Raw genomic sequence first — 24682 nt, 5'->3', positions numbered from 1 at the left:
TTTTCTAGATTTCTGAAAGAGTGTTTGCCACATGTTATTTTACATTTTAGTACAGGAATAAATCAGCATTACAACCTATGGGAAATAGTATTTTTTAAAAGTATTTCCACAGCTAGCTTGAGAATTCCAAGGTTTTGTCCTAGAACATTACCAAGTCAATTTGCAGCTGGTCACATTCCTGAGTGAGTTGCTGTACATTTCATGTGCAGTATTTTTTCTCCAGTCAGTCCCCCTCCTATCTGACTATATATGGCTGATTTTATGATAAAAGATATTTTTAAGGGACTCAGTTTTGCTGATTTTTATCAAGCAAGGGGTGACTTGATGAAAAGTGACAAAGCTGGGTCCCTCTTTGGAGGCAGAATGGAGCTGAGTTTGTTTTCCATCTAACAAAAATCTGTGTGTATTCTAGATGGCCTGGGAATAAGGAGCTGGGTGGGATTGAGACAGGGGCTTTCCTATTTTCTTTCAGGCAATGTTGGCATTACAATCTGGGAAAAATGGGTTTCAGATAAAACCAGCCATGGTTTCCAGTCCCATCACAGTGCTCTGTACCTCATGAAGAGGAGAGTATTGACAATCTCTGGGAGTTTTGTACTCTGAACAGCACTGCTTCTCTACTACTCTGCACTTGGGAGTATAATCTGAATTGAATTAATTGCTCAAGTGTAAGTGAGAAGGGGAAGGCTATGTCAGGTTTCTCCTTTTTCCCTTGTGAGGTAAACAGGTTACCAATTCAGACCTTGTTAACTTGGATATTATGCAGATCACACTTTAACGAAACAGATGATTAATTTTTCTGGATCACTCATAGTGCAAATGGATGGTTAGAAAGTCATACAGAGACAATGAGCAATGACTGGGAACCCTGCATCTTCTACTTCAGAAGAATGCCTGAAAGAGAGACCTTATTAAACTGTCCAAGACAGGAACATATTTTTAAACATATATTCAGTTCCTAGCACAGAGTGACCCCTTGTTGTAAAGATAAATGAACTAGAAACACCATCAAGGTGTATGATAGCAATTTCACAGACTATCCAAATTTGTAGACCGTGAGCTTCATAAGACAGAGTCCGAGAATGAAATTCATCTCACAGGACGTCAGTGTCCATGTCCGAGCTATGAAATCTGCAGTCAATGGTGAGAAACAGGAGCTGAAGGATACAAGTGCCTCTTAGTCCAATAGATATTTTTAAAGTAGACCAGATCAACGGTGCCCTGAAAGCACCTATTTTTTTCGGCTCAAAGTAAAAAACACATTATTTGGCTAGCTCTAGGGTTAGATACCTCCATTTGGTCAACTGGATTATGTACATATTATTTCTAAGATTATAAATGTTCTCTGACTTTTAAGTCTGTTAACATTCATTGTGAGATCATGTAAAAGGAAGTTTCTTTCACGTTCATTTAGTATGCAGTGAGTATTTTTCTGCCACTGCTGCGTTTTTCAGCAGAAGAAATATGTTTCTCAGATTCCTATTATTTCTGCATATATATCACACTTCTAATATACGAGTACCATAGGTATGTTATATTAAAAAAAGCAATGCACTTCAAGCAATTAGCTTTTTATTTTAGTTGTTGTAGCAGTTACTTAGGTAACAATTATTATTATGTAGTGGAAATTTTTATGGGCTTGAATGTTTAAGGAGAAAAACAACTTTTTCTATTTTCATTTGGATTGCTATATACTATTTATGCTGTCCAAATATATAAAAGGAAATCAAAATTCCCAGCATTTGAAAGCAAAGGCAATTATTCTAGGGACTGTTAAGAACTCGTTGTATATCAGCCATGTGATTTTCACCCATAAAAATGAATAGCAATGTCAATTGTCCATCAGGCTCTGCCAGTGAGTTAGTCTTGCCTGACTTTAAAAGCTTTCAGTGCAGGTGTTGACATGTGAGTCCTGAACCATACCTGAGACCTTCACGTGAAAGCTCTAGATGCCTCTCTCCAGACAGCCTATGACCTCTTAGTGGAGTTTAGGGAGTTATTCAGATGGCCAGCTGCCTCATTTTGGTCTAATTTAGGACCTTATGAGTAGTCCCTAGATCCCTCATTCAGCACAGAAATAAATTAATCTAATGCCATTTTGGATGTCTCTGGAGCATTCAGAAGACTGAAGAACCCATCACATCTGTTAGCCCTGTCACATCTGTTAGCTCCTTGTAGATGTCTAGACAGTTCAGGGCAGCCCACTTAGCATGATGTGCTTGCGTTTCAGCAAGTGAATTCTGCCTGTTATTGACCACCTTGACTAGCTCTCCTTTGCTGCCAATGGGAGATTAACAAAGCCATCTCCACAGAGCACCTGTATTGTAGACATTGAATAGGACATGGTATATTCCATTTCATATGTACCAGAAACGACATGCACATGACATACATTGAGTGCAGAAGCAGCAAAACCCTGGAAACCAACAGACACGTACAGAATAGGCATTTATGGTTGCTGTCACCACACTACAAAGCCACCAGAATGTGGTGAAATTGTGAACATTCACTCTCAGTAGAACCAATGACTACACTTGTACTGTCATGTTACTTGGAAGCATCTGAGTTCTAAATTCTAATAGCTTCTGTCATGTTCACTTGAGTAAGGCTGTTGATGGAGAATCGGGTATTGACTGCTCAGCAGGGGTTAATCTAACCCATCTCTATCCCTCTATAAGCTAAATATCTTGTCAAGTCTGACGTTCTTCATAGCTGACAGAGAAACACTGGCATTTCCAGGGAGCTATTGGTGCAATGCCTGACAGATGTCTACTTTGGACTGTGAATTATACTCTGAAAATGCCTGTTTTCTTAACCAGCTGTGGAGGGAGTCCAATACTGCTAAGGCCCAATCCTGTAGCTGGAGTTCTTTGTTACTGTGTACCTCAGTACACACCAGTGTCCAGAGTGAGGTCTGCTAGAAGTATCTTGCAGGTATTCTCCTATTTTCCACAGTGACTAAGTACCTGGAGTGATAATGTGGGAGCTGCGGTGCTACTAGGGCCTACACCCAGACCTAGGATCCATAAAGCACTTCCGTGTCTGCTAACAGATGCACAGCCTTAGGCTTGTCCTTAACTGATGATGGATAAAATTAGATATGATGAATCCTTTTCTTCCCCCTTCCCCAGTATTATAAAATGTCTTGGCTTTCCCATCAATGAAAATCTGTAATCAGCTACTCAAGCTTTGCTGTTTACAGCAGCTGCATTATAGAAGCATCCTGTATTGCTATCCCAGCAACCTAGACATACATTGATATGATTCATGGATGGGAGATAAAAGCAGGAGAAAAATATAGAAATTCTTTCCTAATTTAATTTTTCTTTTACTAAAGAGAGTTCACATAAGAGTGACTATTTGTATGAAGGTAAATCTTTTAGTCCTTGTATTTTACCTCTCCGCTAACCACTACTAATACACACAAAAGTCGACAAAGTGTCAATTTTTGTCTATTACAACCAAAGAAAAATATATGAGATGTTTGACTTGGGAAATGTAACCTACTATTTGTTACAAGTAGAGTCCAACATTGCACACTCCTGTTATGAATTCACCGCGTATGTGTGTGCTGGTGTCTAGCAAAATAAAAATAGCTGCAAAAGACTGGAGAAAACTATCTGCTAGGAAAGTATGACACATATTTATCTTTGAAGAAGGAGAGTCACTATGTATAATTAATTAAAAAATTACCAAGGCTTTAATTTCTCTGTTGGTATCCACACTTGTGCACAAATAACTTTGTTGTTGAAGACAATTTATGGTCAGTAGTTACTAGCACAGAAGGACTCTCTAATTCTCTAGTGATAAATGAGCTGGTGATAAATTAAAAAATCCACTTTTTAAATGGAAACTTAGAACTCATTGGTTGTACTCATATTAACAATGCAAGAATTCATCACAGTTTAACACCTTCCAAGCAGGTAGTCAGTCATTGCTGTTACTGTCATGTTGCTCAGAATCATCTAAATGAACATAGTTTATGCACTACAAGTGGGAACAAGCCTTGCTACCAATTTTTAAAACATATTTTTTCTTTTAATATCATGTCAAAATGCTAATGTGCAGAGGATGTTATTATAGTCACTATCTTTCTTTAGCATTAACAAGAACATTAAGAATTCGCTTTCCGTTCTGTGCAGATTCATGCATAGACACCTGAAATTAAATGTGATCTATCTTTCATCTGAAAGAGCAGTTTTGATGTATTTCCTGCTTAGATTCATGTTCCAGAGACTGATAATAAAAACTTTCTGTATATTGTAAAAAAACCCCACCTTAGTCTTTACTGAGCAGAGGCTAAAGCATCAAATAGAAGGAAGTGGATTTTAATCCAGATTTACAAGGGGAATTGCCATTGAATAAAACTAGTGCATCTTCCAAATGAACTGTTTTTGTTGGAAACTAGCCATCCTTCTAGGTACCTCATGACATCACAATGACGTTTATATGTATGATTGGAACTATCAGTCAATAAATTTTGTAGACACAGACTTCCTTTGTGTGCATTTGATTTGTAGAGCCTAACTCCAAAGCCCATAACTATGGTCACATTTAGACATCTACACATTGCATAGCTCAGCTAATCATCCAGATTCTGCTCATACTCAGTGGGGAGAAGATGAGTATTTCAGTATCTTAAGCAAGCTCTGGATGTTTCTAATTCTCTCCATTGATTAGTAAAGGAATGAGGTGATAACTCGTGAAAAGTTAGGGCAAATAAATCCCACTTCATGTTAGTCTGGTTTGATATGGCATAGATGTGCAAACTTTAGCCTGTATATCTTGCTTTTCTTTACCTTAATAGCCAAGCTCAGAAATCACATAATTTATGAATGTATAATTGAAAGTCTCGTGACCATATTTTTTCTTTGTCTCATTGTATGCAGACAAGTCTACCAGTCAGGAGTGGATTCTGCCTACAGATTTTGTATTCCCTGTCTCTGTAACAGGGATACATAATATCATTCATGCTCGTAAGACTTTCCTTGAAATGAGATGATGACTCTTAGTGGGTCCTCACACCCATCATGTAAAGAAAGTTCAGCTAGTACTAACAAATACATTTTTAGAAGATGTTGAAGCAGGCTCTGTGTTCAATGGCTCCGGCAGCACATCACTCTTCAGGCAAGGCAGATACTGCACGGTAATCAAGATTGCGCATTTTTTTTGGACAACTGATTAAGTTAGAGATCTGTCTTTCCTGTTACTGTTGGAAGAAGGTCTTTTGTTGCTCATACTAAGCAGGGCCCAAAAACAAGCAGATCCATTCCACCTGAAGACAAAGGCAACCATGGTAGTAAAACTCTTTCTTAGTAACCACCTCATGTGCATTAGGAATGTAGTGCATCAGATATAGCAGCATGCAGAACCATTCAGCTGGGGGATGGAACAATATTGCCCTTTTTAAAAACAGGACTCTGGCAGGTCTCCCAGGAGGATTCTGACAGTCACCATCATTCATCCACCTTTGTCACCTAAAACTGGTATACACCATGAGGGAAAAGTAATCGCATAGGCTTAAACTTACTCAGATATTGTTGTCACATAGGAACTGAGAATAAACCAAACAACACTAACCAGACACCTGTTTTTGTAGAACCAAGAAAATCCTAAATCTGACACCAAATGACCACGGCAAATGTTGTAAAACATATTTCTTCATTTTTTGTATTGTATCCAAACAGCTAATAAGAAACAGGACTCTGTTTAAACACATAAAGCCTCCTATTGAAGGATCTCTACACCTTATCTTTTTCAGGAGTTACCTGCTGATTAACATCATGCAGGATGAAATGGCACATCCAACAGCACAGCTTCTAAGTGAGCTTCTGAAACACCTGCATGAGCCTATCGTTTTCACTGTTAAAAGCATGGCCAAAACCTCCTGAGCTATGCAGTCTTTTATAGACTCATTGTTTGTATCTTTCCCTGTGGCCTCTACATGCAGGTGTTTGAAAAATTAATCTCAGTATTTTAAACTCTCTAAGATTTATACCTGCTGGATTTTATTCTAGGGCCTCTTGAGAAATAAAATGTTGAGGATGAACATTCTGTCTCAGGAAAATTGTACTACCACTGCATATATTTAACATTTCTAGACTCTGAACTAAATGGATTCCAACAAAACTGAAACATAAACTTCACTTTCAAGAATGCCCCAGGAGATTCCCTGAGCAAGTCAGATCAATATCTTCATAGTATACTATCCTATAGTCTTTACAGCTAAAATGCAAAGCAGATTTTCTTTAAAAAAAAAAAAATGTTTTTCTGCTTCATATATTTTTCGAGCACTGGGAAGGAATTGTTCACGACAGATTTGTTGTGTTACTATTGTATTTTTTCATTGCAACAACAATCACTACACAATGGAACAAAAAAAATGAAAAATATGACTGAATGCACACTTAAAATATATCCCACTTTATTCTTGAAAAAAGTTTCGGGTCTTTTGTTCATTGAAATTTCATTTAATGAGATTTCATTTACTTTTATTTTAAGGAAAGCAGGAGGGAAGATAAAAGAACATTTTCCTACAAAATGTGACAAAATATATATTCCCCTCCCTAGGGTAAAGAGCATGAAGGGTTTTCTTTTTCAGACTGGGTGCATGCTCATCTACTTCTCTATGCAGCCACTATATGGCACTTGAATGTAAATCACTTGCAAAATGCCACGGCCAATTTCTCAGTTGCCTATCTCCATAGTATGCATGTGCATTATGTATTATATGGTTAATAGTGCATCAGGTCCCTTGTGGAAAATCAAGAAAGCTTCCATGTCATCCTGAAAGAAAATGTGGAATTATTTTATACACATCCAGTCAGGTCAGGCTGAAGCATGTTCTCGGGAGAAATTCCAACTGAATTCAGGTAGCACTGTGCTGTATGGTGATGTGGTGGGTACAGAGGTACTTGAGGTAGCTCAAACATGGGAGGTAGCATAGCTATATCAGCATGGTACTCTCTGTAGACTAATTAGTCCTGCTAAGAAGCAGGATAATAATAGTCCAAGCTAAATGCTTTGAGGTACTTCACAAGTGAGCTGATGCATATCTGTTCAGTGCATTCCTGTCTTCCCCCTGCGCTGTGCTGAACCTTGCTGAGAAGGCCTTCTGTCTGAAACCAAGGACCTCTAACATTCACAAAACCTTAAAAAGCTGGTAGACATAAGGGAATCTACTTTATTGAGTTCCCACAGAAAAGGTCTATGATTTGCCTAAGAATGGACAGCAACACACAGGTAATTCTAAGGACAGAGCCTGGGAAGGCCTGTGAGCTTTGTGTCCATTGCTCTGTTATTATCTTAAGGCACAGAACTCAGAGCTGAACACTACCACAGTGTCTGCCTTGCTGCACATGCATATGTGGGGGCTGAGACCATGGGGAAGCTTACGCCAGTTTTTATCTCACTGAGGGAATACATATGCTCCTTTCCAGAGTGAGGCATCATCCTTGAAGTGGGAGAAAAATCCTGGAAGGAGCCAGCAGCTCTGGGCACTGAGAAGAATTAAATCAGCCAGAATGCAAAATTACAAAAAGAACTGCTAGCATTTTAGTCTACAAGACACACACAAAGTAAAGATGGTGAAGATGAAACTTAAAGAAGTGTTTTGCCCAGCACTATACAAAGACAAATGGGAATGAAGGTGAAGAATAAGAATACCAAAGCTTACACCATGTTGCATTGTCCTCCAGATAGTCCTCTGGGAAGCAAGAGGGAAACAGATTCAGGGAACAGAAAAACAAAACAAAACAAAACAAAATAAACCACAGGTTATACCAAACAGGCAACCACAGAGAAGATAACGAGTCTTTATAAGCAGTTTATTTAAAATGAGAAATTGTAGATCATGCTCTACATAAGCAGCTGAGCTCAGTGGTTAAAATTATTTACTTTCTCACAGTATTTATCTTACTGAACTTCAGGTGTTATTACTAGGTTTTTTAGAATAATGTTGTCACTTTTTGGCACCTCATAGTAGAGGGATATGTGATGATTTCTCTGGTTATTTAAACACATACTTTATGATAAGATGAATCAAGCTTTAGAAATATTTGATCTCAATTCAGTTGCCTAAACCTATGTTTAGACAACTGAATGCAGGCCTTTATTTCTCTCTGTTAAAAGTAAAAACTATGGTCATCTAGATGTCAAATCTAGATATCTGGTTATAGGTATCTACACTACAGATGTCTGTATTGAATCAGAAAAGTCCTCATTTTTGCTTCTGCTACAGTCAGTAGAGAAGTAGGGTGGAATCCAGTTACCTAAATATAGGCATAGCAAGTGAATTTAGTAGCTCTGAGGTATTCCATCTTATTTCCAGCCTTATTTATTAAGCTTTACTGGTTACAACTATGACAATAACACAGGGAAACCACTTTCCACATGGAATGGAATAGCTGGATTAATGACACAAGTTCAAGCAAGGATGAAGTAGTGCTTTCTCAGATGGGTTCAGTTCCTGATGATTTCACTGTAGGCTTCTTATGAGGATTGCTTTGTGCAATGTACCTGATACAGTACGCTCAATTGGATTAAGCTTATAAATGGGCATACAAGCAAAAAGAAAAAAAAAATGGTTCAGATATGCTACAAGTTTGCTTAAGTTTGAGAAGCAGAGGAAATACTTTTTAAAACTGGCCTCTTCTGAGGGCATGCTGTCAATGACAGATGAAAGCAGAATTATTTGTCATTTCTTTTGAGGTTTACATAGCTACGTGTTTGGAGTTTGTGATGACAGTTTAAAGTTAAGTGGTCTAACACTTTTATGAATACAAACTTCAGAATAGGCTTCTAAAAGCATTAAACACTGAACAGTCAGTTGACTCATAAAGAAATTTGTTTCTCGTATCTATAATAATCAGGAGGAATTTTAATTCTTTTCACTACGAAAAAAAATAATAGTGCTATACATTCATATTAACCAAGCAATAGAAAATGGTCAGTGTGCAGACTGGAAAACTGCTGTGACTGTTACTCTCCTTACATCCTGTCAGGAGGATCTAAATGAAGCTGGTCCTCCAGGCTCTGTCTGTAGTTAATGAAGAGAGGTACGTGATTCAAGGAATGATTCAGCACATTAAAATATAAGAATTTGATATAGGCAGGCAGAATGGTGCTCCTATGAGGCAGGAGTGCAGCATTTATATCCTTCTGGATAAAATTACCTGGGTTGGCGTGAGATGCAGACAGTGACCTTTCTCATGTGCTAAGGGATTACAGCTCTGAAACAAGGCCTTCTGCTCTAATCCACATAAATGGCCTTTCCTTTCTCCAGCTGAGGTCACTGGCCGCCTCTAACTTGAAGGATGGTTAGTCTTAGCCCAAAAGGAGATAATACATGCATCACTGCCATTTGGAGATGGATTTGACATCAATGCTCATCACTAAAAGACCTTAAATAGTTATTATTTTAAATACAAACAGCAAGAATAACAAATAAGTATTGGACTTGGATGTTTTTTAAAGTAACAGGAGCAACACTAAGCTTTTGATTTTTTTTTTCTGAAATAATGCACAAGCACACCTCGTTAAATCATATGGAGACAGGTTCTGCTTTGAAAGTCTACAAGTTATTAGGAGCTATAAAGAATTATCTGCATTGGCAGTTTTCCTTAGTTACAGCCTTTAAAGGCTGGTAGCGTATGACACACTCTGCTTTATTCAGGATGCTGGCAAGTATTTTGGGACTCTGTAGTTTAAAAAGGATATTGATGTGCTTAGAAATATTCTCCTTCTATCAATATGGAAAGTCTCTGAAACCTGTCTTTTTCATTACAAGAATTGTTCCTACAGCATAAGAGTATTCCAAGCTGAACTGTGCTACCAGCCTTCTTTTTTATGCTTTCCTCCTACTTCCTCTGTCTGAAACCTTTAGCTTTCATGCAGCATGATTGAAAGAAGGGCTGGTTCTCAAAATCTAATGTGAAAGGATAAAATTAAGATCCTGTCAAATATGGATTGTGTATTGACAGTCAGATTTTTTAGCCTGAGATACTACACTGTGTTATGAACCTGCTGTGGTAGAAAGACCTAAGCCTACAACTGAGGTAAACATCTTTTCTGCTTCTCTTTTTAGGATAACCAGGCAACACTATTTCCAGAAGTGTGGAGAGCTTACAAACATTGCTTTTTGCTGCAGGGTAATTCCATGTCTTGAATAGAAATGCTATGTTATTTTCCAGTTTAATTGCCATGAAGATTGACAGAATACGGTACATAGCTAGAATACAGCATAGATAGAGGTAACAGGAAAGAATTTGGAGTGTGGAAGACTACTGTGATTGTCAAAGGAATTTACTGAATGATGATGTCAAGAAGATATCCAGATCCTTATTTGAAGTGGTATATTAGGGTTCCTGCCTAGCGATTTAAGCTGCATGTTGGAGAAATCTCTAGGTGTATTAGGCTCATGATCAGAACCATAGCAAGAAGCCCTGGTGCAGCCAGCACCTGCCTGGCAGCCAGTGGGAGTGCAGCCCACCTAAACCTCATACTCAAAACTAACAGTTGCTGTTTCCAGCTGGGTGCTCCTTGCTCTTGCTATAGTCCTGAGCATGACCCTCTTTGGAAAGACAGACCAATGCCTTACAAGTGTTCAGTAATAAGCTTGGCAAGCAGAGGGTGTGTGATACAACTTGTTTTGATTCAGATGCTTTCTAGCTCTTTAATTTTGCTCATTGGCTTTACCTTGAGATGATTACCGAGACAGTATTAACAGTTATAATAATTAGCCCTCTATGAATCTATAGATGTATAAATAGCAGGAACATTGAAGCCTAAATGTGAATCCAATGACTGCTAGTAAAAAAATATAATCTTATGTTAAAATCTTGTTTTCAAAACGATCGAATAAATAAAGCAAGATTAATGATCACTGAAGTTTTAGCTGATAAAAGTCAATTTTTGAGATGGAAAGAAAGCAGTGGTAATTTTATAATTACGTAAGGAAGTAGAATAAATCAATGTACCTTTGCAAATGGATGTTACAGAACTGTCTGCTAAACTCTGCTTTAATACCTTAAAACCATTTTTAATAATAATAATAATAATAATAAAAAAATGCCGTGGATCACTTTTCAAGGAGAATTTATACTGCAAACTACCTGCTGTGGCTCATCTGTTTTATGGACTCCGGGAAACAGTGTATTCTCTTCTAACATTTCTAATATACACAGACTGAATCATTTTGTTCTCCTACAATGTGACCTTGTACCATTTCCAGTGGAGAAAAAAACATTTACTGAATGTTGGCATAGAAACTATATAAAATGATAATGAAATTATTTAAAAAAAATGTCAGGAGATTATCATGCTTCTACTTTATTATCAAGCCATTCCTACTAATTTGAAAATGGAATATATTTTGCCTTACCAGCCTATCCAAACTTGTGCCAGCAGCTGTTGTAGGTCGCTCCTCCGGGTTATATGGTCTAAACCGGGTATTGAAGTTTTCAGAGACAGAACGGGAAGATCTCAGAGCAGGTGCTGGTTTAGGTTGACCACATCCCTGGAAGACCTGAAAAAGATATTGTAGGTTATATGAAAATCATAAAAAAATAAAGGGAAGTTGGTATTTTATAACTACTTTATTCTATCTTCTGTATGTTTAAAACTAGTTTTACCTGACACTTTGATAACAGTGAATTAAGAACTTGCCCTGCATTAAAACTCAGGCTAATAATTCAGTCTTATTAATTACTCAATGAAGGTATAAAAACAGAACGTGGGAAACCGAACAATCTTTAACTTTAGCAAAAACTAAAACATCATGTGTTATCAACATTGTTGTTAACGCTCAAGCCAAATCACAGCCCTGTACTAGCTACTAAGAAGAAAATGAACTCTATCCCACCTGAAGAAGGATAGAAGGCGATTATCAGAAGTGATTATCTGAAAGCATTTTAATTGCTGTCTTTCCAGGAAGAGAAATGTGCAAAAGGAAGTCCTTTGTGGCAGGATTGAGGTGATAATTTTTTAGTTTTTGTTAAAATGCAATATCTAACCAGAATCACACTTCATTCATAATCCTTACCAATAGTTCTTTCTGCCTTGTAATTTTGCTTATAGTCTCAGAGAAAAGGTAAAATGAAGTAGTCTTATAACTAACTGGATAACTTTCTTATTCCCTACCAAACTGTCCCTAGAAGAGGGATGAGGCATTTTGAGTAGGCAATAACGATAATTATTTTCTGCTACTGTGTTTGTGCTCAAGGCATAAATATAAATGTTCAGAGTTATGAAATTTTTCATATACTTTCATTTGGAAAAAAGTTTTGTATCTAGTAAATAGCAAAGGACATAGAGGTCCTTTGGCTATTGGATATCAAGTATATATCTCAGAGAAACTCTCACAGAAGTTGCTCAGTTGAAAGGAGGTTGACTATTCACAGACTTAAATTTTTCAAGTGCTCTCATGAATTAGGAACCTAGTGCTTGGCTTCATACCAGAAGTTTCAGTTCAGGAATCATTCTTTCATTGTTTTATATGTGACAGTTGTATTTGGCCTGTTTCAAGATTTTGTCTCCATTCAGAAGGAAAAAAAAATTAAATGTCAGAATCTCTGGTAATCTATATTTTACAAAACTCTAATGCCAGACACAAAGCTTTGTGGAGGCGAAAACTCCTGTGGAGGTGCTGTGTTTTCTTTGTAGGACCAGATTACTCCTTTTTGTGTGGAAAATATGATAATAAACTCACAAGCTACATGGTGAGCCAACAATTAAAAAAGGTCTTGTTTCACTTTTAGACTTTTCCACTTTCAGTAGTTGTGTCCTGAAGTACCTGTGGATGGTGTGACTTTTGCTGCTTTCAGGGTATGTAAGATCTGGCTTTTAGTTAGGCTTCCCCATGTTAGTTCAGAAGCCCCAAGTGACTGAAAATTTGCTGAAAGAAACTGTTTCATACTAAATTTATGTCCAATCATCAGATTTATTTTGGCTCAAAGTCCAGCAAGTCAGCTGTTGTATGGCCATTGGGATTTTTAATTTATGAGTGGAATATTGCTTGCTGTGATTTCAGAATATCTGCCAGATTTTGTTAAGAGTTTATACTCTCCCTAGTCATGAGGACTATTGGACAATAAATTAATTTAATCAACCAGGAGAGACAATTTTAACTTGTAAAGTTCTAATTCTTTTGGTAGCAAGTAATCTTATTTTTTATCAGTGATGAAAATGAATCAAGATTAATATTCAAGATTTATACGTGATTGTATATGATCTTGCACGTTTTAAAGGGCCAAATGTATATGTTGGGGACATCAGTTATACTTACAAAAGTTTATTCATATTTCTTCTGACCGAAGAACAGTTATATGCAGAAAACTCAACCATTTATTTAGATATCTATGAAATCTCATTTAGTCAATTAAGCAATCAGGTATTTCCCTCAAAGACAAGCAACAATTATCCAAAATATGCAACTTGATTCTCAGTGGAAAGGAAAGTAAAGACACTGAATCTTCTTAAATTTTAGTCTGTGACTCTTAGACTATTTGGATGACCATGTGGAGAAACTACGAGTCCACATAATTTATTTTCTACTAACAAATTATAAAACTGAGTTATGACCATTGTATATAAGGCACACCATAGCTGGTGTTATTGTTTCATTTTTCTTATGGCATGCTGAAAAAAGCCCAGCACAGACTTTGTGGTCTTCAGATTCATATAAATAGTTGTAGCAAGTAGTAATTTAATTTTAAATGGCCTGGCAGAAATGCAGTAAGAATGCAGTGTTCATTAACCAAATTTTGATTGCAAAGAAGATATTTCCTAATTTGTGTCTAGATATTAATTGACAGAACACAAACTGTAAAGCTGATACCTGAAAGTAATAAATGCTTCATAGAATCATAGAATGGTAGGGGTTGGAATGGACCTTTAGAGATCATCTAGTCCAACCCCTCTGCAGAAGCAGGTCATCCTAGATCAGGTCACACAGGAATGTGTCCAGGCGGGTTTTGAAGACCTCCAGAGATGGAGACTTTACATCCTCCCTGGGCAGCCTGTGCCAGTGCTCTGTCCCCCTCAAGAAGAACAAGAAATACTTTCTTCACAATGCTACTCAGAGATACTGAGTAATTTCTGGAAAAACGTTCAGGTGTTTCATTATGCATGCTGTGAATTTGCAGCATAAATCTACTATATTTAAAAAAATGCATTTTTTATGTAATTGGTACAGTCCATGTCATCTGAATGTAGAGGAGGGATTCTATTTGAAATTTGAAAATAAGGTACTTAAATTTAGATGTGTATATGTAAGTGTCTATATTGAAGCTAAACATCTAAGCTTTCATTTTATACAGCAGAGGTCAAAAGTGCCCTTCAGTTGCCCTCACATCAACATCTGTAATGGTTTGTGAGGTCCTGGGATATCTGAGACATCTGTTAAGACTGTCTTAACACAAGACCAGTCTCTGCTGAACTGCAGCTAATGCTCAAATCAGATCTCCTAGGGTATTATGAAGAGCTTCAGACCTCTGTGATTAGGGGTATGAAACAAGCCATGAGATCAAGTCAACAGAACCAGTGAAGAATTACAGCTATTGAGCTGACTAAATGGAGGTATCTACTTCAGGACTAAAATGTAGATATCATAAAAAAGAGGCCTTTTCCCAGAAGAACCTGAACTTTTGAATGCCTGCAGATAGAGTTTGTTCTCTATTGATGCCTTGAGTCATACTGTTATTTAGGTGTGTGCTGATGCTCAGTGTTTCCTGTTGTCTCTCTATAATTCTGCTTCATTAACTCTCTCATCTTCAGGCAGAATAGCATTGATTTTTTTCCTGAAATACTATTATATTTTTCCTACTCTGAGCTCTGGAAAGAACACAGATAAATGAAGAGGTTTTATTAATATGAAACTCGGAGGCTATTTTAAGAAGAACCTTGGATGTAGTTTTATGAAGATTTCCTCCTTATAAATAATGCATAGATAGTCTACTATGTCATGGAGCTCATTCATCCTTTTAGCTGAAGTAATTGCCAAAAAGGAACATATATCTATAGGTTAAAATGTCTCATCCATCAGCTCAGATAAAAGTAGATTAAAGACTGACTAAGCAGAGAGTCGGTTATGGGGTACCCGAAAGTGGAAGTATTTTGACATGGCAGCCAAATGACACTTACAGCAGCAAAACATATCTATATAGAACCAGACTGTTTAAAATGCAGAAAACAGTCCAGTAAGTTCTGTTTTAAGTAGCAGTGAAAATACAATTATGCTGATGCAACCAAGTTAAAAGTTTTCTCCATTTTAAAGAAAAATAGATAACATTGTCTCTGCTGTCTTTTTCGAGTTTTCCTCTGCTTCTTGTGAATGAGTAATCTCAGTAGATGTCAACTAGTAAACATTCATGTTGTTAAAACAGATGTATGATTTACTCTTTGACTTGAAGCAGAAATCAAAGGTAACGGTACTGACAGCCTTATGGGAAGATTCTCAAGGCTTCCAAAACATGTTTGTTTTGGCCAAGACTGAAATGAGCATTTGTATGTTACAACTCTGGGTTTGACTCCCTGAATTACCTCAAGGAGAATGACAATAAGAATAAAGTAAATGTATGCTATGATTAAGTATCGGATATGAACTGAGCCATGAGAAACAATGTACAGAATATGAAACTTTCACCTGAGAAATAATCAAGCTGTTGCTGAGCACTGGGTTTGGCACTATAATGTTCAAATACAGAGAGGTACCACTGGTGAACAACAAAGACATTTTCATAATGAAGAGAGTGTGTCTCAGATCAGGAGAAACTCATGATAAATCTATTGCAAACTGACTTATATCAGAGGCAACTTTCAGGGAGCACCACTGAAGTCTGAGTAGACCCAGATGGCTCTTATAAAGTGCCAGTGTCTTGGGGGGCATCTGAGAAATCTCAGGCTAACTGTTTTTACACTGTGTGATTTGCTGTGCAGATGTTACTCCTTCAGAATGGCTGCAGGTGTTAGATGATGAACCTATGGACACTAATTTTGATGATCTTCAATCCTTGCTTTTTCTTGGAGAAGGGAAAATTGGGTCTGATTCAGAGCATGTAGATTCCTCTAGCAGAAAGGACTTGGGGTCTTACTTTCTAGACCATTGCTCTTTTCTGAAAAACATCTCCAGGTATTGCAGCTGTCAGGAATAGAATTTTCCTTGAGGCTGTTGTTTAGCAACATGACAGCCACACAAGATGAGCAGCCTGTGAAGCCTAGGGATTTGTGGTCAGACTTTCTAGACAGTGTTGAATATAGACTGCAGAAAAATATCAAGAAAACAGAGTAAGATTCTAGCCTCAGGATGAATTGGAGGATCTTAACATAATAGTAGTAGATGGTTAATGTGAACTATGTCAAAAGAATTCAACCACAATCAAAACACAAACAAGAAAAGTTAAGGGACTAGGGACAGAGATGCATCATTTTATGCAGTGATAGGTACTGGGATGTGTCCTGAGTCTGCATATCCTTGGTCAGAAGTACAAAGATAGAAGACGCACATATAGCACCTTTATATTTCTGTGCACCTATCTCAATATTGATGTCCACCCATCAAAAGTGGAAGACAGAGTGATTGTGTCTTCTAAGGAAATGAAAGACAAAGTGTGAGCTAAAGCAATAAGCCTTGACTGTCTGCAGTGATTAATTGTTAACTTGTTGGCTTTTTCTTGGACTGCTCTAACTTGCTCTTGGTAGAGTGAAACAGCTCCAGAGCAGGTGGATCTCAGCCTTATAGAAATGAATCAGTCTGTAACACTTTGACCTCAAGATCAGGCACTGGTCCTTGTCCTTCTTTTATTTATTAGTACAACTGTAATCATGAAGACAATTTCTCAGAAGAATAGTGCTGAAAAGGAGGTGCATATTTATAAGAAAAAGATATCAGACAAAACTTTTGATACTAGATCAAGTGAAAAATGGAGGGACACACCATGAAAAGGGAGACTTAGAAAGTCCATGATGTATTTTTCTGCTGATGTCTAAAACTGAAGACTTCATCATTCATGTAAGACCATGCATTCTTACTTATTTTACACACTTATTATGATGTAAAGTGTACATTGTTGTTCACTTAATATTGCCTCGATATACACAGTAATGTATAGTCAATGTGTTATGATAGAATCATAGAATCATAGAATGGTAGAGGTTGGAAGGGAAGGGACCTTTAGAGATCATCTAGTCCAACCCCCCTGTTAAATCTAGATCAGGTCACACCGGAACGTGTACAGGTGGGTCTTGAAGACCTCCAGAAAAGGAGACTTTACACCCTCCCTGGGCAGCCTGTGCCAGGGCTCCCTCACCCTCACAGTGAAATAGTTTTTCCTTGTGTTTAAATTGAACTTTTTGTGTTCCAGCTTCATCCCATTACCCCTTGTCCTGTCGCTAGATACAACAGAAAAAAGTGATGCCAAACATACTTCTATTATTCTTAAATAAATTTAAATATATAATTACAGATGGTATAATGCAAAACATTTTGTGATACAAAGACAAATTGATAATGCAATTTAATGTGAATGACTTTTGGAACAGGGCAATTTTGTATAAACCTTTGAAACAGGAGAAAGATGGATTTTGGATAGAATGATCTCTGGGTCTTCTGCCAGCAATGAGAATGATATTAGTGAGAGAACCTTGAGGAAGAAACTGTTATTTGTTCTCTTCATTTTAGAAGAGAAACAACATTATAGACAGTGGCCCAAAATTCTACTGAATACAGCATAGACCCTCCTTCTAAACATTAACTAGATTTTTAGGTAGAAAAAAGCTACATGTCAGTGGTGAAGAATAATCTATGTGTATGTGGGTGTTACAGGCATAACATTATTAGTGCATCACCACTCTCTTGTTGTAAAAATGCACTGATCTGTGGAAAACCAACTGTGATTCCTAGTCACTACATTTGCAGTGAGTACAGTCAAATGAAAGATATGATATTGTTTGAGGAAAGACAAAATAGTGTGGTTTTGACACCCTTCCTGAAGATTCCCGAGTGACGTCTCAGAATAATTGACAAGTGTGGCTTTTCTCCTGCATTAGGTCTGCAATTGCATTCCATGCACTCCATTACATCCAGCAAGGTATCTGTCATTCTCACTGAAGCTCTAAGTGGTCAGTATGTATTAAGGGGGAAAAAATTAGACAACAGATGACTGATTTGAAGTCTGCTCATATATCATCTCTGTAGATCTGACATGACATATGAGAACGCAACACAAAACCCAAAGTCTTTGCCTTCTTATACTTTTCTTTAAGAGTAAAGCATTTCCATGCATCAGGATCTTAAAAAAGATAGATACGACCTAAGAAAACAAGGAAATCACATTTCCAGAGAGGAATGGTCTACATAGAAATATATAAAGTCCCCTCAACCATAGACAGCTCTGTTAGCTATGAAAATATAATAAAATAAATTTCACTGCTGTCATTTGCTTTCTGTTTCTCCAGATTTAAGAAAATATTGGCTAAAGTTTCTCTTATAAGAAAAAACTTTACATTGCAAATGGAATTGGTGTGATTTATTAATCTTTACAGCACATAAAATATTTCTGAGGAACAGGAGAAACAGTCTGCTCTACTACAAACGAGTAGTGAGATGAGCTTGTGCCAAGGTGTCATTGGACTCTGGCAGGGATGCAGCTTCCTGACTAATGGAAAAACTGTGAGAACTGAGCAAGCAAAAAGGAAAATGAAATACACCTGAGCCTTGGGTGAGTTTTCAGTGAAAATATTTTTTGTTTCTTTTTTTTTTTTAAGGTAAGGGCTGAGTTTGCTGAAGCTAGCCTTTAAGTCCCAAAATGTTTGAGAGAATTTGGCTGTTGCATACCTTGATCATTGCTGCCAAAGTCTCATGGTGCAGAATATGGGCTGAGTTTGCCGAAGCTAGCCTTCAACTCCCAAAATATTTGAGATAATTTGGCTTGATCACTGCTGCCAGAACAAAGTCTCATCTCATGCAGGATGTAGACTGTTTTTAAAATCCAAGCAACTTCTTGTAGGTTTGAAAGAAAAAAACCATTTTGAAGGAAATCCTTAGCAACTTGCAGCACTGAGGCCATAAAACCCAGTTAATTTTGGGCTGGCAGAAAGAATATTAACCTCAGTCTCCTGCCTCTGTACCCACATTTTCCCAGTTATATAAGATTCTTTCCAAGAAATGGAAATTCACTGGCTTGGATGGCAGCCTAGTCAGCACCTAACTATCCACGGGAGGTAGAAATTGCTAATGCAGAGAACCTGGCAAACTGTTGATTTTAGATTTTAAGCTTCAGTGCACTGATGAATAGTAAAGAAAAGCCATTAATTGTTGACTATTGGCTCAACAGCACCTGTTACTGAATTCAAAGGATCTTATTAACATGAGGTTCAGAGGTGATGGTGATCTGTGTATACACACACAGAGACACACAAAATGGAAAGGAGGAAGCTAGTATCATTAATTCTATTTATCTTTGTGACAGAATCCAGACAAAACTCTATCAAATAGAGGTCTGGTAATCAGAGAGTCTGCAATGTAATAATATTTCCCTTGAGTGGCTATTAAAGTAGGTTAAACAGAACATTTTCTGTATTCTCCTCAAATGCATTGTATTACAGTATGATGTAGACAGTGTAAAATGTGTTTGGAAGTGAATATGGAGAATCACAGACGAGACATGAGCAGAAGTTGCCAAATATACTCTGTAGAATATTGCTTACAGAGTTACCACTAATTTTCAGGACTTTGTTTTCCTTAAATGTCTCACAGCGATTAATTTGGAGCTCAGTAAATGGTACCTTTCTCTGAGCCACTCCCTTTTTAAAACTTTGAGCTTGTTTTACTAGATGAACAATTCAAAGACAGTCTGGTGAACTGTTGAATGAGCAAAAGCAATTTCTAGTGGTCTAGACAATCTTTCTTAAAGTCTGTATGGAAAAATAGTGGAGATGTTTTTCCCCTTGCTTATAACATTCAGTAACAGAGAAGGCGGAACACACAGTACCTTTGCTGACACCTGCATGCTGTTTTCTTGCATGTTCATGATGGCTTCAGAAATCTTGACATCAATAGGATCCATGACTGATTCAATGTTGAATGGTCCCTCTAATCTCTCCGCTACCAGAAGCATAGCATCTGTTAAAACACAAAGCAGCCATTCCCTTAAAGAAGGGACACCTTTGGGTGCCTCAGGCAGACCAGCGTTGTTAGCTGGAAGTATGGGTACTGAGTGTTCTCGAGCAGGACCCTGTAGAAGTGTGTGGCAGCAGGACTGTGAAGCCTGCAGGGCAGCTTCACAGCTGTCAAAATATCTTTTCCTGCCACCACAGAAAGAGGAATAAAAGCTATAAAAGTTGGATTAATAATAGTTGCCATAGCATTATTGAGCTTGGGGTAAAATTATTTCAAGTGGCATTGTACCACTCGAAGCAGCCAGTGATCTGAAGTGTACTTTATGTAGTCTCCTTCCAAAGAAAGAACAGGATGATGGAAATAAATCCCTGGGATATGTTCTTAGAGTTTGTATGAGATGATGAAAACTTTGATATGATATATCAAGGTGTTATAATTAAAGCAGCTGTTCTTTCTGACCTTAATGATCTCATTTTCTTGCAATATGCACAGCAGATAAATATTGGATTTCTGCCCTAGCTTATAGGTATAAACCATATTTGCCTTTCTATATTTTCAAAATATGGTTAAATGTTGTATGCAGAAACATATGTAATTTGTATGTTTTGGATCCTGAAAACAATTGTTTGCTTAATATATGTTAGAGTCCATCTCCAAAAAAAAAATTAACAAGTAAAAAACAAGCAACTGAATAGAAATTAATAACAGTAAAAAAAGGTTTTGCCATACATCACATTTGTCTATGCACAGACACAGACTCATCAGGATTTCTGTGGAAAACAGCCATGTGATAAATGGGATTTATATTATACCTTTGAACATCATATTTGATTCCTGTCTCATACGCTGACATTTAAAATTAAAGACACAGCTTTAAACGCAAGCCACTTGTGATTTTCACATGATAAACAAAAATATTCACAGTCTCTTCCTTATCACTCAGACTTAGGCTCCAAAAGATTCTAAACAGACTTCCTTCCAAAACAGACGCCATGTGTACTTTGCTGTTGTAAGCACCAGTCCCCCAGCAGATATGTGGAGAACATTTCTTAGCTCCGCACTTAGCTGCGGAGTCCTGGAGCTCTTTTTCCAGCCTGCATGTCTGTCTCCCTTCCCACAGAAGTTCCTGTGTGTGGTTGTATGGAAGAAGAGACTGGCATCTCACCCTGGCAGTTGAGACACAGACTCTCATTCACAACCTGACCTGAGGATTACAATATGTTGTTTATATGCAGCCAATGCATGCCTAAAAATCCCACTGAAATGGAAATTAACTGTCAGCTAGCACTGAACCACTTTTGCAAATTTGGGTCTAATATTTTGCAGTACTTTTAGGATGGAAAGAGTGTAATGTCAGTTATCTGGAATGGGGTGTACAGTACTTTCTGCTAACCCCGAGAAATGGTGAGATGTTAGGAATTTGGTTCCAAATAGAGATGTTTTGGCAGTATGTGATTTTAAAATTATTTAGTTTAAACCATTTCCACTGAGAAACTTAGTGAAAACAGCATCTAGCACTGAAAGAAGAAACAAAACAGTTTTCGTACAAACACACACACACACACACACAGACACACACACGTGCATCCACTTACAGATTCCTGAAATAAGTTAGCAATTCTACATGCAAGTAGAATCTGTAAGTGTGGAACAGTATACAGGATTTTCCTCCTCACATTTTTGGAATTGCTTGTATAAAACCCTTATGCTGTAGCACTTGGTGAGCAATGTGATCAGCCTAACTCCTAGATGCCACAAGCAGTAGTAGGCTTTGTTAGGGCACAGGTCTTAGTGGCTGGATTTTGGTGGTTTAGTTCAGGATTAGGTTTATGATTAGGGTTAATGCATAAAATAGTCAGAATGTTTATGTTTGTTTTGGTTTTATTTTCTAAGAGTAACCCACAGCTTTAGTTAAGGACAGGTGCCTCTTTAATTGAGCACGCTTTAGTTTGAAAAATGTCAGATTGGACAAGTCTAGTGCTAAACTCTAGTACATAATTCAGAGAGGTGACTATGTTGAAGTAGAATTTGGTAGACAGGTACTTGTTGAAGACTCTTCATGAGAATGGGTGGTGGCTACTTGCTATTTCTTCTAGTGGTATGGGACACTAGCTCTGAATTAAATCTTGAAGTGGCATTTCAGCCACATGGCAGAGAAGTGCATCATCCTTAACCGAACAAAAACCACAGCTTTAATTGTAAGAAGAACAATTGTAAGAATTATACTTAGGGAAGTGGTCTAGTGGTCGATAAGGCTAGGACAAAGGCTGGACTTGATGATCTTACACGTCTCTTCCACCCGAAATGATTATATGATTCCTTGTACAATCTGTCCTCAAGCAAAGTTCTTCAAAATTAATAGTTCTAGGAGACGGAAATGAAAGATCTGTTCCCCTCTTAGTGTTCCCCTCTTCTATTTTCTGATCCTTAACTCTATTCATATACCTAGTCTTTCCTTAGTCTTTGTTCTGGAAATGGGCAGATGCAGAGAACTATAGGTAATTCCTGGCTGTCAAAGGTCTCTGTGAGTTTTTGCTATGTATTGAGCTTCCTTGTTTGATGCAGTATTGTATAGATCTGATGGTGGATTCATGAGCTTGGACTCAAAGTTAGAGTCAAGTTTATGTTTCAATCAGATGGGCTATAGTTTTATGATTAAAAAAAGAGAAAGAAAATGAAGAACAATAATAGCAAGGAAAATCAAGCAGCAGATCCCAGGTTGTCTGTACTCTTTAATTGCTCTCTCCTTCTTTGGCTTTGAATGACTCTGGACCACTCCAGGTAGCTATTCACAGTACGAAACTGTGGAGAAGCTAGTTGGAAGCAATGAGGCTGTGAGCCAACACTATCACTCCACATTGCAGCCCTTCAACCTCTTATTTAGTTAGCATTACAGGAATATGGCTAGAGACCAATGGATTAAGGGAAAAAAATAATTTGAAATATCCACACCTTCACTGATGACAGATATGTCTTTATATCATCAGTCTGTACTTGTTTTGGATCTAGAACGTGGGACAAGTCTAGTGTTAAACTAGAGGCCTATACAGGGACATATTTGAAGAGGCAGAGTCTGAGAAAGGGGCTAAGTGCTGTGATGAGAGAAATGCTTGAAGGGCTAAGGCAGAACAGGTTTCCACGGCAGTGTTATTTCTGAGGCTGATACAAAATATGCCTCCAGTTAAGGCTCATTTTAGGGCTCAGCTAGGACTAGAAATCTTGAGCAATTGCACAGATGAGCTGAGGTCTTTTACAGATGGAAAACTGATGCTGTTTGAAGATTGATTTTATTTTCTTCAGCTTTAACAGGTCTTTGGGACCATGACTGATTTAGCAGTGTCTATACTTCCTGCTGGGTTACTCCTATCTCCTTCTGGGAGGAGTACTACAAGCTCACTTGGGCAAAAGAGGATGAGCAAATGCCATTTCTATGAACTGCAAAATGATTTTATTAACCTCTGATGGAGCTCTTCCTTCTATCACTTTTCTAACCATCATGTTGTTCCCAATATTACCTGAAACTTATCCAGAAACTTATCATAACTTATCCAATTATAATATCTGACAGTCCGAGACTGAGAGAAACCTTGAAGAGTAAGGAAACCATATTATTGCAAGTGTGCAGGCCCCTTGGGAATATAATCACTGGTGGAGTTAACTAGTTTCTATCTACTGATTTTTTGGGTTAGCCCTCAAATTAAAATCCAGACTGAATTTCCTATCCTTAACATTGATCTCTAGAGAAAATCCAACACAGAGTGTTGCCTTAAGGTGAATTCCAGACCCCTGATCATCTTGATAGCCCTGCGCTGAACTCTCTCCAGCACTTCCCTGTCCCTCTTGAGCTGAGGAGCCCAGAACTGGACACAGGACTCCAGATGAGGCCTCACCAGGGCAGAGGAGAGGGGGAGCAGAACCTCCCTTGACCTGCTGGCCACACTCTTCTTGATGCAGCCCAGGATGTCATTGGCCTTCTTGGCCACGAGGGCACATTGCTGGCTCATATTTAGCTTATTATCAATCAGGACTCCCAGGTCTCTCTCTGCAGAGCTGCTCTTCAGCAGTTCGACCCCCAGCCTGTACTGGTGCATGGGGTTGTTCCTTCCCAGATACAGGGCTCTGCACTTGTCCTTGTTGAACCTCATGAGGTTCCTCTCTGCCCAACTCTCAAGCTGGTCGAGATCCCATTGAATGGCAGCACAGCCGTCTGGGGAATCAGCCAGTCCTCCTAGTTTGGTGTCATCAGCCAACTTGCTGAGGGTCCACTCTGTCCCCTCATCCAGGTTGTTGATGAAGATGTTGAACAAGACTGGCCCCAGAACCGATCCCTGTGGAACTCCACTGGCCACAGGCCTCCAACTCGATTCCGTGCCATTGATCACCACCCTCTGGGCTCTGTCATTCAGCCAGCTCTCGATCCACCTCACTGTCCACTCATCCAAGCCACGCTGCCTGAGCTTTCTGATGAGGATGTCAAAAGCCTTGCTGAAGTCAAGGTAGATGACATCCACTACTCTCCCTTCATCTAGCCAGCCGGTTATGCACTTATAGAAGGCTATCAGGTTGGTC

At 38.1% G+C, this 24682-nt stretch overlaps 1 protein-coding gene across 1 annotated transcript in view; it reads right to left on the bottom strand.

Annotated features, from left to right (window-relative positions):
• GPC6 (glypican 6) overlaps nt 1-24682 on the bottom strand; it is a 526929-nt gene that overhangs the window by 49163 nt on the left and 453084 nt on the right. Inside the window, exons 4-5 of the mRNA XM_062020522.1 lie at nt 19986-20116; nt 11381-11524 (exon numbers count right to left, since the gene is read on the bottom strand). Of these exons, the coding sequence (XP_061876506.1) occupies nt 11381-11524; nt 19986-20116 (275 nt within the window). The remainder of the gene's footprint in view (nt 1-11380; nt 11525-19985; nt 20117-24682) is intronic.

The sequence above is a fragment of the Colius striatus genome, chromosome 1 (assembly GCF_028858725.1).
Source record: "Colius striatus isolate bColStr4 chromosome 1, bColStr4.1.hap1, whole genome shotgun sequence".
Lineage (NCBI taxonomy): Eukaryota > Metazoa > Chordata > Aves > Coliiformes > Coliidae > Colius > Colius striatus.
This window is presented reverse-complemented; position numbering and strand designations above follow the sequence as displayed.